Source organism: Vanacampus margaritifer, chromosome 1 (assembly GCF_051991255.1).
Source record: "Vanacampus margaritifer isolate UIUO_Vmar chromosome 1, RoL_Vmar_1.0, whole genome shotgun sequence".
Classification (NCBI taxonomy): Eukaryota; Metazoa; Chordata; class Actinopteri; order Syngnathiformes; family Syngnathidae; genus Vanacampus; species Vanacampus margaritifer.
Genome location: NC_135432.1, coordinates 30432259 through 30449172, shown reverse-complemented (window position 1 = coordinate 30449172; position 16914 = coordinate 30432259). Strand labels below are relative to the sequence as shown.

At 41.6% G+C, this 16914-nt stretch overlaps 1 protein-coding gene across 4 annotated transcripts in view; it reads left to right on the top strand.

The window, feature by feature from the left end:
- Positions 1–16179, top strand: part of magi3a (membrane associated guanylate kinase, WW and PDZ domain containing 3a) — a 94909-nt gene extending 78730 nt beyond the window's left edge. For 2 of the 4 annotated variants that reach the window (XM_077547316.1, XM_077547325.1), the window contains 11 exons: positions 1649–1680; positions 2125–2383; positions 5857–5951; positions 6099–6291; positions 7006–7215; positions 8904–9089; positions 9174–9267; positions 10855–10897; positions 10992–11129; positions 11203–11341; positions 13116–16179. In XM_077547316.1, coding sequence (XP_077403442.1) covers positions 1649–1680; positions 2125–2383; positions 5857–5951; positions 6099–6291; positions 7006–7215; positions 8904–9089; positions 9174–9267; positions 10855–10897; positions 10992–11129; positions 11203–11341; positions 13116–14011 — 2285 coding nt within the window. In that variant the 3' untranslated portion in view covers positions 14012–16179. Of the gene's footprint in view, positions 1–1648; positions 1681–2124; positions 2384–5856; positions 5952–6098; positions 6292–7005; positions 7216–8903; positions 9090–9173; positions 9268–10854; positions 10898–10991; positions 11342–11577; positions 11651–13115 lie in introns of all 4 variants that reach the window. The other 2 variants (XM_077547341.1, XM_077547334.1) reach the window with 2 other exon arrangements.
- The last annotated feature ends 735 nt before the right edge of the window (positions 16180–16914 follow it).

Sequence of the window (16914 nt, the reverse complement as noted above, 5' to 3'; positions counted from 1 at the left end):
AAGGGTCCTGAAACATTGAACAGTTGTATGTGCATTCAAAAGTTTAGATAAAGTCAAATTAAGTTCACTTGTAATTTTTTTTTTTGGGGGGGGGGGGAGAGTACTGTATCTAAATATTCATCATGATTGCATGTTCAGAAAGAATTTGAATACTACAGTATATGATTCAAAAGGAGGAAGACAAAGGAAGTTCAATAAATAACCAGAAAGTCGAGGTGCCAGTTACAGAAGCCTCAGTTCTAAACAAACAAGGCTGTGCCGGTATTGTAGCAATTTCACACTGTAGTGCTGCAACATCTGCAGCGCAGCGTCTGCATCCCAAGCAGGGAGGACGTCATGCTTAGTCACATGGCGAGCTGTTGGGGATGGTGCAGAAAGGTGGCGCTTGTTTTGTGATTTGTTTGCTGCTTCCAGTGGGCGCCGGAATGCAAAGTCTGGATCCACGCCGTAAAGGTTGTACCCTTCTGTTCACGTTAAGCTTCCACGAATTTGAAGGGCTCTGTCAATGTTGGCTGTGCTGCAAACTCACACAGCGTGCTATGATTCTTTTCATGCGCATGCATATAGTGAATGCTCCATCACTGTACTGCACAGTCCTGCATGTTTCCGAGGTTTCTCTACTCCAACACACCTGATTCAATGATCAGGATCATTATCAGGCTCCAGCTGGTTGATGAGCTTAAATATGAATCAGCTGTGTTGAACGTGGGAAACATCGAAAACATGCAGGAATCAGGCCCTCAAGGACCGGACACCACTGCTGTACCGATTCATCATTGATTAGAAAAGGAGTTGGCTCTTTGACCCTGAAGTACTCTACTGAAGACAACAAATTCCTAATTAACCAGGAATAAATTCAGATGGCACATAAACTGCTCTTTTTTCACAGGGAGCAATGTTATGTGACTTGATGCTTTGCACTTATGGGCTTCACATTTGCACTAAGAAATATTGTAGCTTACCTCCAGCAGTTTGTTTGGGGGGGGGGGGGGATCTGGAGACATGACACAAGTACAAATATGAGAACAGACTGGTGTAGAGGGGAGCATATTTTCCATGCTATACAGCAGACATAGTTAAGTTTCAAAAATAAGATATGTTTTCACTTTGCAAAGGATCTTTTTCAACAGTGCATTTTCTTTTGTTCTTATAAGATATAAAAATGAGCCTAGACTTGGTGACACTAGGGAACTCGATCTTATAATGACAATAGTTGAGAACCACTGCTAGCTACTTGTACATAGGATGTCCTCTGCATTTGCTATGCTAAAGCTTTTGTTGTGCTGCAGCCTGGAGAATACTGCCTCCTACTGGCTGCATCAAATTGTCATGTCACCAAGCTTTCAGACTACGTCAGTCAGAAATTCAGAAAACAGTCCTATTGATTTTAAAATAGGTCTGCTAGCTGACATTCAATGTCATCATTTTCAAAATACCACGATTTCTTCTTCTTGGAATCTGCTTTTGAGGTATCTGGGATCAGTAGTCACTCAGTGAAAGTAGATTCTCAATGTCTGCTTCATCAACAAGTTCGGTTCTTGACTGCTTAGCAGTGCCGCACCAACACAACAGGTCAACGTCAATAAAAAATACTGTACTGTTTCTGTCATGTCATCACCAAATGTGACCTTTTCCTTTCTGCTTCTAGGTCAGACATCACCAGTGAAATCATTGAAACCAGTAAGTTGAAACCCACTCTTATTGGTCAGAAACTCACATAGCGTGTATACAGTTGTACTGTAGATGAGCAATCCAATCCAGAATGATAAGACATTAACATATTCACTGCAAGCAGCGGCCACTGTGCATTATTCTGGCAGCGCTCTTCCTGCAGGCTCACATTTCCCAGAAAGCATGCTGCTTTCTGGCAAACAGTGATTTTAACATCATTGTGTGCTCAACTGTTGAAGATGACATGCCTTATTTAACAACGTGTTCCTGCATAGCTCCTCCGTGCTGCACAAATGGCAAGCAGCTGAAGCAGCAACAGGCTTGCTAATACCGGTTTATTGATTCCTTGCAGGAGGGCGCGTAGTTACTCGGGCCTTCTGCTGTTGACACATTAGTTAATGGAATATGTGTACTTGTTATTTCAAACATTCCTACGGGATTCCTCTGTTCCAGTGCACGGCACCAACATCTCAGCCTGCTCCTCAGCATGCATCCCAACCTACATTCCAGCCTGCCCCTCAACAGACTCCTCACCACGCTCACCCGACTCCCGTCACGCAGTTGCAGCGGCCGGAGCTCGACAACAGCCCCGAGACTCTCGGTCATGCAGAGGCGCCTCCGAATCCGCTCTCCAATGCCATGCGATCGTCTTCACCCAAACCAGATGCTTCGGAACTATACATCAAGTCCAAGGCCATGTTGGATAGCCAGCGTACGTGTGCAACCATTTGCCATATCTAACAAATGATGGTTTCCGTTTTGGGCACAGTTTTAGGAATTATTGTTTGTTATGTGCATATAATTGGAAGCTTTGTAATTAACTTTAGTAATAATTAGGGATGTTTGATACCATTTTTACTCATACTCAACTCTTGAGTACAGTAGTTTATGGACTATAAACCGCTTTTTTTTTCACTTGCATTCGACCCTGCGGCTAATACAAAGGTGCGGCTTTTCCGCTAATACAAAGGTGCGGCTTTTCCATCAGATCACAATGAGGCGCACTATAAAGGAAGCACAAAAGCGTCAGGTAGAGCAAAACAAACCAAGTGAGCCCAAATACAGTCGGAGAGACAATTTGCGCTCTCATTATAGAAAAGAAAGTAGCAGGAACCCGGTGCGGTAACGTTAAAACACCTGCATCTTATAATCAAGTGCGCCTTATAGTCCAGAAATTACTGTTGTCACCAAGACCAAAAACAAGCACCGATACCACTAGGACTTAACAGTGTTTCCCACAGATTTGAAATCTACTTGGGTGGGTGGACTCTGGTGGGGTGTTCTCAGTCCTGCTACTTGCGTCTCCTCTAACCTCATAATCCACAAGTGAGTGGCGGTGAACTAATGTTACATGCGGTATATCTGGTCGCGACACGTTTTTTTGATATATTTGTATTAAATTTTCTTGAAATCTACTTGGGTGGTGGCCAGTTTACTTGGGTGGCCCGCCCAAGTATTAACACGGTGTGGGAAACCCTGCTTTATGTTAATTTATTTTGAATTAGAGCACCATGTCAAATAGGTTTCTACTTGTGTTAGGCAGTGCTTCTCAATTACTTTTCAGTTATTCCCCCCATCCCCTACGCCCTACACAACTCCACCACGACTATAGATTGTATCATTCGTTTAAAAAAGTGTGAGAACACCTCTACAGAGGAGCTAATACTCCTTGCGCACTCTTCTGATAATGAGAGCGTGACTGCTACCTACTGTAGTGGATGTGCAAGTACACTTCATTCCGGTACCAAAAAAAAAAGTTCCCTGAGAAGGAATGGGTTAAATGCCAATATTTGAGAGTTAAAAACTCTCATAGAGCATTACAATCAAAATTAAAATTCTGTCATACTGTAGTAGAGCATAATCCTGCTTTTTTGTTTTGTTTTGTTTGTTTGTTTTAGTAGGTGCCAAGGAAAAGCTTCACACAATAGTGTATTTTTACTGTTTGGCCTGTAGTCATTAAAATGGACATTCAAATTTGTATTTCAAAAAACCCACCTAGCTCAGATAGAACAACAAATTAATGGTTACAAAGTGTTATGTTTTGTTAGATATGTTTGGAATTAGTTTCTTTGAGTCTTTGAGTCATTCCAAAATTAGTCAACCCAAAAATTTCTAGGCAATAATATGTTCGATGCTGCCCCACTAGTCTAAATAAGGTATTGCATTAGTGAAATATGAGTTAAGCAGCAAAATCCATTTTATTGATGCTTGTCCGCCTTCTGAACCCAATTGCTCACACCATCCTCCTGGAGTCACAATGCGGCTTTCTCGTCAGAGCCATAGCACAATAGACATGATCTTGGTGGCGCGGCTGCTCCAAGAAAATGCAGGGAACAGCAAAATGACCTGTTCATTGCATTTGTCGACCTTACTGAGGCCTTCGATACGGTAAACCGAGACTTCCTGTGGCGTGTTCTTGCCAAGTGTGGCTGTCCACCGTGCTTCACCAACATCCTGAAGGAGTTCCACAATGGAATGTCTGCAAGAGCCATCATCAATGGCGTCCAATCCGACTCCTCCTCCGTGAACGTGGGAGTGCAGCAGGGTTGTGTTCTTTATCTTCAACATATTTCTCACGGCTGTGACACTCCTATCGCGCCACTCAATTGGTTTAGAGGACCCAATCTCCGTGAGAAGTCGTCTTGATGGCAGTGTGTCCAACCTGAGAAGACTTCAAGCCAAGACTAAGCGTAGCACCTTCGCCATCTTTGATCTGCAGTATGCCGATGACTAAGCCTTTGTTTCCCACACCATGGTGGACACTTACTCCCAACGTGGTCTCGTTGTCAACACTCGAAAGACCGAGGTTCTATGCCAGTACCCCGCACGTAGCGATCGCCCGTCCCAGCCTTCCTTCCTCACAGGAGTAGACCAGCTGAAGTGTGTAGACCAATTTGGCTGCCTTGGAAGTGTACTCTCTTCTTCTTGTAGTTTCGAGGAGGAAGTCCAGAACCGGGTCGACCGAGCCTCGTGCGCCTTTGGGCGACTGCCTTCCCGAGTCTTCACAAATAAGAACCTCACAACAGTTACAAAAGTGGCCGTCTACCGGGCTGTCTGCCAGTCCACCCTACTCTATGGCTGTGAAGACTGGACTGTGTACAGAGCCCACGAGCGTATCCTAGGTCTCGCTTGGGTTGATTGCATCCCTCATGTTGATGTTCTAGCAAGATCAGGATGTCTGTGCATCGAGGCCACCATTATCCAGCACAAGCTCCGATGGGTTGGGCACATCATCCGGATGCCCGAGTCTTGGCTGCCCCGTAGGTTGCTCTATGGAGAACTGAGCTCTGGTCACCGTTCCGTAGGCGGCCAACGGAAACGATTTAAAGACCACCTGAAAGCCGTCCTGAAAAAATGCGGCGTGTGTGTGTGTGCATAAGTGCGTGCGTGTGAGTGCGTACTCATTAATTCACCTAAAACCTTTTAAAAATCCCATACCGTTCACCTAAACCGAATACTTCAGAATTCAGCTAGAGTCGTGAGGTTGTCAGGAGACCCGAGGAAGGATCAAAGAAATATAAGGAAAGTGAAATCCAGCACCGACCAGACTACCCACCGGGTTACCAACCAGAATCTTTCACCAACCCCAGAAATATCTAAATTCCAACAAATTAGGGAGACCTCAAAAGACCGAAGGAAAGACTGAGGAAAGGAAGGAAGGATCTCTTTTTGGCCTCCACAGCCATCATCGTGCTCACAATTAAGGGCAATGAATCCACACTTATCATTACTACATCTGGAGCTAGGGACGTCATCGTCGTATCTACGGACTACCTTAGGGGGAATATGAGTTAAGCAGCAAAATCCGGCAGTTTTTATCAATTTCAAAAGGCGGTCATTTTGCCACTTGCTGTCGAGTGAAAATGACATCAAATGTTGCTCAGATCTCAGGTAACAGCCAATTACAGCTCAGCTTTAGAAAACAGGTGCGCTGTGATTGATCGTTGCCAGAGCCCTGAGCAACTGTGATGTCATCTTCAGTCGACAGAAAGTGGCAAAATGGCCACCCCCTGTTATGGATAAAAACGGGTGGATTTTGCTTCATAACTCATATTCTAATTCCACAAATGTAATATTAATCAGAATGTCATGTTTAGACTAGTGAGGTCACATATATTATTGTCAAGAAATGTTTAAGGTTGACATCCCCTTTAGTGCCATTTTTAATCAAATGTTTCTCTGCAGCTGTAAACACCAAGGACCTCGATGTGTTCATCAAGAGAAACCAAGAGTCAGGCTTTGGCTTCAGGGTCCTTGGAGGCGAGGGGCCGGAGCAGCCGGTAAGTAGAGGCTCGTTAAGTCTCCACTGTTAAATACTTCCATGCCCAATTGCTGCGGATGAAGAGAACAGAAAGACATTTTGACTGCTGGAAGTCCAGATGTATGTTTCAGTACATGAAATCTGTGTTACATTTTTGTGTCGGCAGGTGTACATCGGCGCCATCGTCCCGCTGGGTGCAGCTGAGAAGGACGGGCGCTTGCGAGCGGGTGATGAGTTGCTTTGTATAGACGGCGTGCCAGTCAAAGGCAAATCACACAAACAAGTGCTGGAACTGATGACCAATGCCGCCCGCAATGGACAGGTCATGCTAACGGTCCGCAGGAAACTGACACATTCAGGTGAGTTGACTGCCACTTCCCTGACAAAGTAACATATGAGTTTTTATCAGTTAATGCTATTAGTGCACTGGCTTCCCCTACTTTAGTGTTTTTTTATATTAGTGAGCACCCAAGATTGTGTCTGACAAACAGATAAAATAGCTGCAAGATTTCTGAGTCAGTTTTCCATGTGGGAGGTTCTGACCTCGACCAGTCTCAAATGTCAACCAAACTTCTTAAATGATTCTTTTTCTTTAGCAAAACAATAACCACGCTTTTTTTTTTTTTTTTTTTTAACACAAGACGTTTTTTGTTGGGTTTGTAGAGACGATTGAGAAGCTGGGGTCTGTTGTCATACAGTAAATCTACATGTTGTCATTTGGCAACTACCAGTTCATTTAATCATTTGGAAGGCACTCGCACCAGGGTTTGTAAAATTGTAATCTTGCTGACAAACCCGAAGTCGGAAGGTTTGAATCTCGTCTCAAGAGTTGGCTTGTTCTACCTGTCCGCTTTCCCAAAAATAATGCATGTTAAGTGAAGACTGTAAACTAATCCATAGATTTAAATGTGAGTATGAATGGTTGTTTATCTTTATGTGACCAGCAATTGACTGTTGATGTAAAAAGTAGCTGTTATAGACTCAAGCTCATCCGTGTCCCTAATGTGGATAATCAGCATAGAACATGAATGGCTGGACAGATGTTTCTAAGCGTGTGTCTGCAAATGTGTCAGACGGCGGCGGCTGGGAGGAGGACGGTGGGCAGCAGCCCCTGCAGGTGGCACCTGTTCTGGTGGGCAGCTCTCCGACGACCCCGCGAGGGGAGCCGCTGAGGGTCGCGTATCCCTCACGACAGGAGTCCTTTGAAGTCACTCTGCATCGCAAAGACAACGAAGGCTTTGGCTTTGTCATCCTCACCTCAAAGAACAAGCCCCCTCCAGGAGGTCAGACGTGTGTGATCGTTTTGAATGCAATTTCAAGTAAACAGCATGGTTGGAAAATGCATGACATTACACTGCATCTGTAGATGTTCACTTGAGCTCAGGTGATTTTTGGTATTTATTGACTAGATTTTATAATATTCATAATTATATTGATTTGATGAAGATATACACATAATATAAATAAAGAGCTCAACCACCTTTCATTTATTACAGTCACATGAATGTAACAAATTTTACATGAATCAAAAAGTGTTGTGTGGCTACTTGACGATCAATGAAATGGCTTTGTAATCATGACACTTTGATACCCTATAAATACTAATTAAGGATCCATTTTGATTTTTAAAACGCCCAAGATGTTTGATGTTGCTTGGGTGAAAAAAGAGATACTAAGTGACATGTTTCCTGCCAATGCTTAGAGCAAAATTTCAACTGATGTTCGTCAAATATTCAGGATTTCTGTTGCTTTCACTGGCCCACTCACTGATTTGATGAATCCACTTACCCAATGAAAGCCTATAGTCATTTTTGATAACACTGAAATGTTGCATGACATCTGCATAAGTATGATAGAGATGTTTTGATGCTCCATAATTTGGGCAAGGGGCAGCATGTAGATATTACATAGAAGTGGACCAAGAATGGAAACGGATGTGGGGAAGTCAACCCCCCAAAAAATTATTGACAATAATATGTATAATCTTAGTGGAATTAGTTAGTGGAATATGAGTTAAGCAGCAAAATCCAGCAGTTTTTATCAATATGAGAAGGCGGCCATTTTGCCACTTGCTGTCAAGTGAAAATGACATCCCAGTTGCTCAGGTCTCAGGTAGCAACCAATCACAGATCAGCTTCAGAAAACGGGTGAGCTGTGATTGGTTGTTGCCTGAGCCCTGAGCAACTGTGATGTCATTTACAGTTTATGGCATGTGGCAAAATGGCCGCCCCCTGAGATGGATAAAAATGGCTGGATTTTGCTGCATAAGTCATATTCTACAAATGTAATATTAACCGGAATGCCATGTTTAAGTGAGGTCAAATGTAACATTATTGTCAAGAAATGTTTAAGGTTGACTTCCCCTTAACTCATTCACCATTAATTTATTAAAATTAAAATAAAAGATATATATATATATATATATATATATATATATATATATATATATATATATATATATATATATATAATATTATTATTATTATCATTATTAAAAATTAGGGGCAAGAGGTGATTACATTTTTTTATTGTAATTAATCGCATGACTTCACTAGCTAACTCACGATAAATCTAAGTTGTACAATGAAAAAAATTCTAGGTTTTCATACTCTTGTTACAAAAGGGGGGGAAATGTTAAACTAAAAAAAAACAGTGAAAATAATTTGTTGACGTTTATAACAGTCAATGGCAGAGAACGAATGTTTTTTTTTAAAGAGGGAAAAAATTATTAAAAATTCGGGGCGTCAGGCGATTAAAGTTTTTTATCATAATTAATCACATGACTTTACTAGTTAACTTGCGATTAATCGCAAATTCCATATCTGTTCTAAATGTACAATTAAAAAAATCTAGGTTTTCATACTCTTGCTAACAAAATTGGTTGTTTTTCCCTGTAATGACAGAAACGCTCACACTCCTGACTGTAATGTGATAGTCACGTTTGCGTCATTGTTATCCATGTGTGTCTCAGTAATACCTCACAAGATCGGACGCATCATCGAAGGCAGCCCTACTGACCGCTTGGGCCAGTTGAAGGTGGGCGACCGAATCTCTGCTGTAAACGGCCAGTCCATCATGGAGCTGTCACACAACGACATTGTCCAGCACATCAAGGAAGCCGGCACTTCAGTCACCCTCACTGTTGTACCTGAAGACGGTAGATTGTCATTTATTATACTATGATCATCACGCGTGTCATTTTGAATGTACCGATCATGTGGTGTGACCTTTGCTCTTCCAGACAGCATGCCTCCGTCCACCACTAACTCAGCCATGCAGAGTCCGTCGGTGCATCCAAGAGCTGTTGGCCAGCAGCCTCCCAACTATATAGACAGGTAAACCACCAGAAGACCATCACACAGGGATTGTAGATCAATTAAAAACACGTCCAATCTTCTTAGTGCAGTTAGCGGTTTGTGCGGCAGTTTGGCTCACACACCAAGATGGAAATTCCGCCTCCGCTTGAATGGTGGAGGAAAAAAAGATTACACAGCAGTCAGGCCTCATTTTTTAATCCCGCAGCAGCAGTTCCTCACCTGCTTAGCATTCCAATTCTACCCATTAAGCGCCACTGCAGAGCCATTGAAGATGTAACCTCTGTGGAGTTTCTCATCACAGAAACCGCAGCAAGCTACAAAGCCTTTCTGAACTAACCGGCACAACTGTTTGGAGGATTTAGTGCAACTTTGTCTTCACATACTACAGGTGTAGTTAATAAAATGGCCAGGAGGCTTTTTTTTTATCATAACATTATTAAAACTGGTTTTCTTGTTTCTGTTACATAACATACCGGCAGGACTTTTCAGTTTCTAAAATGGGGTTATGGGAGGCCCTGGTGGCTGTTTAAGGAATTGCACGTTGTACACTAGAGTTCTTTATAAGCATGTTTTTTTATTTTATTTTTTTAGGTGTTTGAAAATGAATTTGAACAAAACATCTTCTTTGAATGTTGCTGTAGTTATTCTATGACAGACCTTTGCAGGTTGAGGGAACTTCCTCAAATGCAGGTGGGCTTAGAACATGGGTCAGCAACTTTTCCTGCCAAAAGAGACATTTTAGGCCAAATAAATAACAGAAAATCATTTGAAGATTGTGATGAAGGAAACAGTGAGTTAGTAATGTAGTGAGGGCCCCAGAGCTAATTGGAGCTGCACCACAACACAGCAGCATCCAGTACATAGACGTTCTACCTTTTCCTCTTCCGCTTTTTAGATTTTTTCTTCTTCTTTTTTCAGACTTCGCTTTTTCATACATTTAGACTTTTTTGCCTTTCTGTCAAATTTCTAACATTTTTGGCAATATTATAGATATATTTTGTTCATTTCTGCCTGCCTTCTTCCTTTTGGGAATTTTATGAAAATGTTCGAGATTTGAACTGTTCCAAAGGTTTATACCAAGGGTAGGCAAGTTATCTCCTAGTTTTTGGACAATGAATGGATACTTTTTGAACGTTTTCTTTTCTTTTTGTATTCAATTCTCTGCCATTTTTGGCAATTTCATTGACATTTAATGGTAATTTTCTGCTTTTACTATTCCTTTTTGGGTATTTTTAAGTATTTAAAATAAAAAATAAACTATCATCTACCTTTCATCCCTGTTTCTGACAACTTAAAAATGTCGACTCATTTTTTTAAACATTTAATTATACCTTTTTTATTTACATCATTAATTCATTTCAAGAATTTTTTATCCCCCAAAAATATATATATATTTAAAAAAAAAATCGACTTTTTGTTTTTTTTAAGAGACCCACAGGGAGGGGGACTAAAGAGCCTCAAGTTGAAGACCCCTAGTTTAGAATGAGAAGCTTATAATGAGGCACCTCATTGTAGGCATGTTTAGATGGCTTCATGCACGGATTGTTAAAACTGTAGATTAGATACTGCGTATTGACATGGTATTTATTGTCTTTTCTGGAGCAGGAATGGTGACATGGGAACACTAAACCCAGCAGGCGTCAGGCAGGTGAGACTGCATTTGTTCATTTTTGCCTCTTTGGTTATTTGGTTGCTCTACTGTAACTTGTCGTTGATACGTTTCAATGTTTTTTTGCAAAAAGGACTATTTTGTGGTGGAGTTGGATCGGAGCCAGAGGGGTTTCGGCTTCAGTCTGAGGGGAGGTAAAGAGTACAACATGGGCTTGTTTATCCTGCGTTTGGCTGAAGATGGGCCTGCACTTAAAGATGGAAGGATACATGTGAGTATTTGCCATTTGGGTCGAAATGAAGAGCGCATGACCCAAAAGCTCTCAGCACAAATCTGCTTCGCAGGTGGGCGATCAGATCGTCGAGATCAACGGCGAGGCCACTCAGGGCATCACGCACACGCGGGCCATCGAGCTGATCCAAGCGGGAGGCAACAAAGTTCATCTGTTGCTCCGACCCGGCCAGGGTTTGGTTCCCGATCACAGTGAGTGTCGCCCGGCAAGCGCGCGCTCACACTCGGCCATGCACATTGATCTGTAGAGTTGAATATTGCCCATATGCTTCTTCTTGTCATGCATGTGTCGCAAGCTTTCTCTCTCGCCTCTTATAGCTTGAGCTCGCAAGCTCTCTCATTGCACCTAAATCTGACTTGCCTTCTCTGTTTTGTTTTTCCATTGGCACGGCTGTCTGTCTGTTTCTATTTGTCTCTTCCTCCTATAGGTCTGAACTCTTCTTCCACCCTGTGCTTCTACATGAAACCAGAGCATCACTAAAGGCCTCACTGCTTTTCTTGGTCTGTCCCTAAATAAGCGCGGTAAAACCTTGTGCTCCTCCCCTTCTTCCCAAGTGATCCATCTGCTCCCAGATTGAAGTGTTGTTCTCTGCTCCTTTCCGCTCACTCACCCGCCGTCAAGTTAATAGACCGCTTGCTTGTGACAGCACACGTAATTAGCTTGTGTGCTTGGATGGCAAAAACAAAGCAGTGAGTCCTAGAAGAACAAACAAGGCCTGCAGGGGGTTAGGATTGTTATTTTGGATGCCATTGAACACAGGCCAAGATTTGGATCAAGACATCTGCATTGTCATAAACACTATTATTATTATTATTATTATTGTTATTATTATTATTATTATTATGCGGCTTAAGCGGCATGAATTGTTGGTATAAACCAGGGGTAGGCAAGTTCAGTCCCAGAGAGCCGCAGTCCTGCATGCTTTCGGTGTCTCCTGCCTCCAACCCAGGTGTTTCAAATCATCAGCTCATAATTAGGTTTCGCAGGAGCCTCTCAGCTGTGTTCGAGGAGGGAGACATTAAAAACATGCAGGACCGCGGCTCGCTAGGATGGAACTTGCCTACCCCCGGTATAAACCTTTGTAACAGTTCAAATTCTAGTAGAGCTGTCAAAATTAATCGATTAATCGACAAGTAATTGAGTATCAAATGAATCAAAACTATTTTAATAATCGAGTAATCGTTTAGAGTAGAGTGCTGATACCAACCTTATTTTAAGGTATTGATACTCGTGACGGTGGCCGATGGCCGTCTTAAGGAATAAAATTCCTTTAAAATTAATTGTCACTTTTATGGCGTAATGGCATCGGTATTTGGTATCGGTGGCTGCTCAAGACCAGTATCGGTTTGAAAAAAAAGTTGTATCGAACATCTCTGGTTTAGAGCCATTGTTTAAAATGAATTTGTCCAAATCCTGCAATTTCAGTCTTTCTACCGTAATTAATCTCTGACTTCTGTAGTCCTTCATCAGAGTAGACAATGAGACATTTGCAAACATTTACGTTTACTTTGGAAAACAATGACCAAACCAGTGACTGAATTAGTTTCAAAAAGGTTGGTGAGTACAACATCAATTCCTCTTATTAATATTGCCTAATTGATGTTTAGTTGGTTTTAGTCACTAAAAAATACTAAAGGAACAACAATAATTGGTTAGTAATTGGGTTCATTGACAGCCTCTCGCCACAAAAGAAGGAATTTTCATGAATTGTTGCTCCTGGAAATTGAATACATTGCTCTATGCACAATGCAGCTCAGCAGCCTGTGGGTCGTGATTATGTTACAACACAGGATTTGTCTTTACTAAGTTCAATATTGATGCCAAGCCCTTTTTTTTTTCATTTTTCATCATGACAATATTGCACCTCTGATGCATGATATTTTTCTTTTCCCTTGAATGTGCAAAACCCCCAGTAAAGGATTTTCAGCTCGCAAATGATCTTACATTCCACTGCTTGTGTCCCAGGTTCCAACGACAACGTAACCACTCCAACCTCAAGCTTGCCCAAACACTCTGTAACTGACGGGCCGTTATCATCTCCAGCCTCTCCGTCCTCTGTCTCGGAAGTGTCCCCAACTTCACCCCCGCTGACCGGCCCCGACGAGTTCTCCGGAACAGAGCTACGGTCGCTCGGCTCGCCGGGCACCGGCAGGGAGCGCGAGCGTCAAGCTAACAGATTAAGAGGACAGCAGGTTTCCTCCAAGCGTACCACCAGTCCCGGCACCCACACCAGGAAAACAAGCCGGAGTGACTCCAAGGCTACCAGTCCCAAGAGAACCACTGAAAGCGGGGCAGATCATGCCGACAGCTCCCGCAGCCCCAGAAAAACAGAGCGGGGATCCTCGGAGGACATGAGCAGGGATCGAAAGCACGACGGGAAGAGGGATCACCGCTCCGTCAGCCCCAAGAAGAGCTCCAAGAGGGAACATGACACTGCTGTGCCTTTAAAGAACCAGGAGGAGCCCCAAAGTCTGCGTCGCCTGGCGGGCCAGCAGCCGGCTGGGGAAGGTCGAAGGCACAAGGATGAGGCTGCCGCCCACTGGCAGGAGAGCGGCGCTACAGAAGGCGATCGCCACAAGAGGGGCAAAAAGCTTGAAGAAGACACCATGCCGCAAAAGTCGCACAGGGAAAGGGGAGGGTCCGGTGGCGATACGTTGAGCCGCAGGAGCGCCAAAGAGAAGGAGAGTCGCTCTCACAGGTTGCCTGAAGATGTGAGTAAAAAGGACCCCAGGGGGTCCAGCAGCAGCATCCAGGACCCTGGCTGCAATGGGACCTCCGCCAGCAAGAAGCCTCCCATCACACCGGGTCCGTGGAAGGTTCCCAGTCCCGGCAAGATCCAGTCCCAGGTGGACACGATATAGAAAGTACAGTACAGTCAGTCATGGACCGGGATTTCTTCCTGCTCACAACGCCGTTGAGTTTTCCGACAAGCACTGGACCCAGCATGGAAAGTAACACGCAGTCCACCTTTTAAATCTGTTTTTTTTTTTTTTTGCTGGTCAGCACAGACTCTGGTTTGAAGGAAACTCGCTATTCCCCAGTTCACTGTGAGACTCGGATGAAGGATGTGATTTTGTCACTGTGAAGGTTCAAGGCACATTCTCATGCTGGATGATTTCGTTGCTTGTGGACGTATTCCCGATGTTGGACGAGTCATTTGGTGGGTTTTTTTGACAGTTAAAGATAAACTGTCTGCTTTCCCATCGGAATTTCGACTCTCATGAGCTCATCAACATGTTGATGGCTTTTTTTGGTGGATATTTTTGACACACAACTCTAACAGACCGGACACTTGTGCTTATCGTTCTCGTGTTTGTTTCATCTGTGTTAATAATAATGTAACTTATTCAAATTATAACTGTCAGTAGACATGCTAAGTCATTTCACTTGTCAGGTCTTAAAGGTAGGGAGAGAATGTGTAGATAACCATTACAGTTTAAAACTGCAAGTGTACTGCAAGAAAGAAAAAAACACTTTGGAGATGGGGGGGGGATCTATACTCGCTAGATCTGCCTATATTTTTTGAGGGGGCGTTGACGATGCTCGCGATGGATTGACATAGTGTGAACGTCGCCACACATGGCTCTCCACAAAGGGAAAATGTGGTGTTAACATTGCTGATGAACAGGTATAGCCCTTAAGGTTTTTACGACTGTAAGAACTGCACAATCTATACATTCTATTTCTACAATTCTGTGATCCGTATGGGTCCACTTAGCAGCTCCGTGTTTTAGGTCCTGTGGCTATTGTGTGTTTGCAAGCTTTTCTATGTCGCTGTAGCATTGACTTAATATACTGGATCTGAGCATTATTTAACACAGTGTTTACAACAAACTGTCACAGATTTTAGATGAATGGAATTAACAGAACTTGATTGTAAAAAGCGAGAGCTCTGACTTCAGCATTCTTAAACGATATATATTATTATCACCAAACGTACGGCCACCACAACATTTAAACATTTTCTTTGTTCACTTAACATTTTATTTGCCATTAAATTACTCCCGTCATCATTTCTTGATTCAAATTATTGACAATTGACATCAGTGTTGGTATGCAATTGTTTTTAGAGGTTTCCATTCCGATTCAAATGTGTTGTGTTCATTTGTGACACGACATTGACTTTTTCTAAAAATGACTCGAGTGGGAGTGGAAAATTACAGTCTATTAAGTCTATTAACTCATGCACTGCCATTGACGGCTATAGACATCAAAAATTAATTTGAACTATTTCTATTAGATTAATATTTTTTTCCACTTTTGTTAACACGAGTGTGAAAAACTATTTTTTTAATTGTGCATTTAGAACAGATGTAAAATTTGTGATTAATCAAATTAGTTAACTAGTGAAGTCATGCAATTAATTACGATTAAAAAAATGTAATTGTAATTGATCACATGACTTCAATAATTAACTTTTTTTTTAGGTTTTCATACTCTTATTAACAAAAGTGGAAAATTAATAGAAATTGTTCAAATGAGTTTTTGAAGTCTATAGCCGTCAATGGCAGTGAATGAGTTAAAAGAAGTCAAGTAGTGGCCCATATTCTTAAAATAACTTCTCTATGTTTTTTATTGGGGTGAAGTGAAACCTGCACTGATGTTGCTGCTCTTGGACACACTTTTATTCTCAGACGTGTTGCCATCTGAAGCATAAGACTGCCTGTTGAAAGGTGTACAGAAGAACCTACCTGTGGCGTCACTTACATTTTTTGTCCCCCCTCTGTTGTTGATATGATCGACCACTGTACTGTTTACCGTGCATTCCATTACTATGTATGAGACTGTGGCCTTGTATCGCTCAAACACATATAAGAAATATAGTTTTAACATCACAGTTACTTGTAAATGTTTTTAAATTGTACAACACCTGTATAAATCTTTGCCTTCATGCAGAAAAAAAACTATCATCTGTAAATTGTTTCATTATTTTTTTAAGGGAACTGACAGGAAAATATATAAAATTGGTGAAAATAATCTTGCATTCTGATCATGCACTGATAAATAAAGGTTTACTGAATAAACAGAAGCATGTGTTTCTTTGTTAAGATAGGTGATAGAAAAGATTCAGGCGTGGCATTTTTTGGCCTTTCTCTTAAAAAAACACTAAAATGATTAATATTTTATTACAGGATAAGAAGACAATTATTAATACCATAATGGATACATTTGCAATATGTTATACAATATAAGGATTCATATGTATTGGCTCACTATAGAATTTAAGTTGTTATAAATACTAATCTTAAAAGATAAATAACAATAATAATGAATACGCCATTTTTCATGATTCTGATGATCTTCCATAAAAGTACAATATAATTAAAAACACCACTTTACACTGTTTTTCTCTTAATATGCCTTTATACATATATATATATATACATATATATACATATATATATATACATACATATATATATACATATATATATATACATACATATATATATATATACATATTTTTGTAAGATGACTTGTTCTCGTTTATCACATTTTTTTTATTACAAAGAATTGTAACATTAGCAAATGGTTCCTTACATTTTATTTTATTATATATTGTCATGAATAGTTATAGTTATTTGTGCGATTGGATCATTTCCTACCAAGACCCCCCCCCCCCCTCCCCTACCCCCCAAAAAACACAGTTTTGTTTTTAATTTCGATTATTAATTGTACGTGATTGATAAATTTGTTCCTGGGTGGACAGCGGGCATCACGTCACCTGTTCAGAACAGCGAACGTGCGTCCCCGCACGCAGACA